Below are 2,500 nucleotides of genomic sequence, written 5' to 3'. Positions count from 1 at the left end.
ATTTCTCTCTATTTTTTTTTTAAGGTGGTTAAATAGAAACAACATGCCAATTGGTGAAATGGGTATGATTCGAGTGGAAGACAGTACTCTTGTTTTCGAAGATCCAGAAGAAATTGATACAGGCAACTATACATGTATAATGAGTAACTCTGCTGGCGAGAAAAAACAAAACATCTGGATCATGATTTCAGGTAATTACTGATTCCCTTGATTACTCAATGTAAGACTACTTTTGTCCTTGGGTAGAAACTGTTATTTCCTATTTGCTCACCCCCTAGAAATTATGAAAAATGGCTAATATTTTCTTCAAACTTTGCTTTTGTTGCATTTATTCAACCCCCAAAGAATCCCCCCTTAACACATGTCTTAATGCTTCCCCCACTACTTCTGCTCGTGATCAGAGATGCACATATCGTCAGCCACTAAGGGACATGCTCAAATGGTTATGGTCAAGCAACTGATAAACAAATCTGTGGTATTGAGCAGAATGTTTGCTATAGCGATCTGTCTCAAATGTAATAGAAAACAGGTTAGTTTCAAACATTGATTTTTCCGGTCACAAAAGCAAAGTGTGAAGGATATATGTGAAGGGAATAGTAGTCATTGCCTTTGATATGTTGACAGAACCAAATAGAAAATAACACTTCTGACCAAAGGCAAGAAAAAAGGGGGGAAAAAACGAAAAATTTTGTTACACAGTGTGATTTTAGCAATAGGAATGCAGACTTTTGTTTTTTTTCCTGAGTGAAACACATTGCCTTGAGAAACGAAATATGAACTCTGACTTCTCAACATAAAAAATAACCGTATCTGATGACATATAACATGTTTTTGTTTTGTTCTTTCCTCTTTTTTTCTACCCTTCAAATGTCACCAAAAATCACTTCGGGTCCTGTATGTGAAAGTTGACCCTCTCTATAAATTTTAATGCACGGAAAATTTTTTGTTATGGTTAAGCGCTGATAATGTTGGGCTGCATGTAATATGCACGTGTAATTTTTTTTTCTTGTAGTATCAGCTACGGTAATACCTGATCAATTGCTTTTGCTATATGTCGTTTTCCATTAGTAATAATAAGAACAAGATGATGATGATCATCATCATCGTCATCATCTCTAACAAGGTTGCAAATTCAGTGGATGGACATAGAAGATATTAGCGATCCAAGAAGTTCTTGACAAAGCGACCCAAGAAGTTCTTGACAAACATACTTTATCCAGAGTGAAATGCAAAATTGCCCCAGCACGTTTTGAACTCAGAATATAAAGACATTTAGTTAAATACTGATTAGATTTCTTTTCCTGTGTTCTAACGATTCTACCAACCCATCACTCCTATATATTGTCTAACATTGGTATAAGAACTGTCTGTTTGGGGCGGGGGTGAATGCATAGTCAATTAAACCGGCTCTAGTACTTCGGTTTCTGAAATAGGAACTGGATCGGGAATATAGGAGAGTTGATTATATCGTTAATAAAAACCATAATGATGGTGCTGATAGGGATGATGATGATGACGATGATGACGACGACGGCGATGATGGCGGCGATGACGATTTCCATCATTGGCAACAAATGGTTAAAAAATTTGTAGAACAAGGTTATTAATAAACTAATGAGGATTTACATTATTAGTAATAGTATGGAATGAAAATACACAGTGAGGTTAGTTCATCTGGTATTAATTAGTACATCCTTAATGACGAAAAGAGAAGTCGATTCCATCCGCGACTTGAATACAATTTCGGAACATACTGCTAATTGTTCGCTAATCCGGTAATTTCTAAATCTACAGCCTGAATCGGTATCTGTCAAGATACTGCAGGTTGAGCTAATTAACAAGAGACCCGAGATATAGGCACACTGGAAATCCACATCGCCATTTGTGTCACTTGAGACCATCTTTTAGAATGTAACGTGGATCTTTTCCTTTTGAACGGCAGATGTCAACACAATTTCTAGTTAACTAAACACTTTTAAACTTCGTATACTGGTAGAATGTGTTTATAAAACATCATTTTTCTTGGCTTTATTGAGAAAATTCTATATGTTGTAACATATTTCCACTTTAAAATCGAGCATTTCGGCAATTTTAACCAATCGCTCACCTCCATTTGGGGTGAAAAGATTCCGTGCTGTATGAATATGTCCCTTGTTTAAGAAACAGATTGGGTTTATTTACATTTGCGAAGAAAAAAGATACCCTTCCCCCACCCCTAAACCTAACCACACCCCTTTTATTTTCTCGATAAAGCCAAGAAAAATGTTTTATAAACACATTCTACCAGTATACGAAGTTTAAAAGTGTTTAATTAACTAGAAATTGTGTTGACATCTGCCGTTCAAAAGGTAAAGATCCTGTAATGTTGTCCTAGATATATCATACCTGCAAAACACGATCGTGGCGCGGGCACCTTTAATGAAAAAAGTCTGAACGATCAGATCAGATGCTGATTCATAGTGCTGGAAATCTGCAACAACGAGAATAAATTGTGAAACAT

The 2,500-nt window shown here is 36.0% G+C and overlaps 1 protein-coding gene across 2 annotated transcripts in view; it reads left to right on the top strand.

Moving 5' to 3' along the window:
• Positions 1-2,500, top strand: part of LOC115212320 (inactive tyrosine-protein kinase 7) — a 262,230-nt gene that overhangs the window by 194,013 nt on the left and 65,717 nt on the right. For both annotated transcript variants that reach the window (XM_029781184.2, XM_029781183.2), the window contains one exon: positions 25-191. In XM_029781184.2, the coding sequence (XP_029637044.1) occupies positions 25-191 (167 nt within the window). The remainder of the gene's footprint in view (positions 1-24; positions 192-2,500) is intronic.

Source organism: Octopus sinensis, linkage group LG5, assembly GCF_006345805.1.
Source record: "Octopus sinensis linkage group LG5, ASM634580v1, whole genome shotgun sequence".
NCBI classification, from domain to species: domain Eukaryota; kingdom Metazoa; phylum Mollusca; class Cephalopoda; order Octopoda; family Octopodidae; genus Octopus; species Octopus sinensis.
The sequence above is the reverse complement of the archived record's forward strand: the minus strand, read 5'-3'. Positions and strand labels throughout refer to the sequence as shown.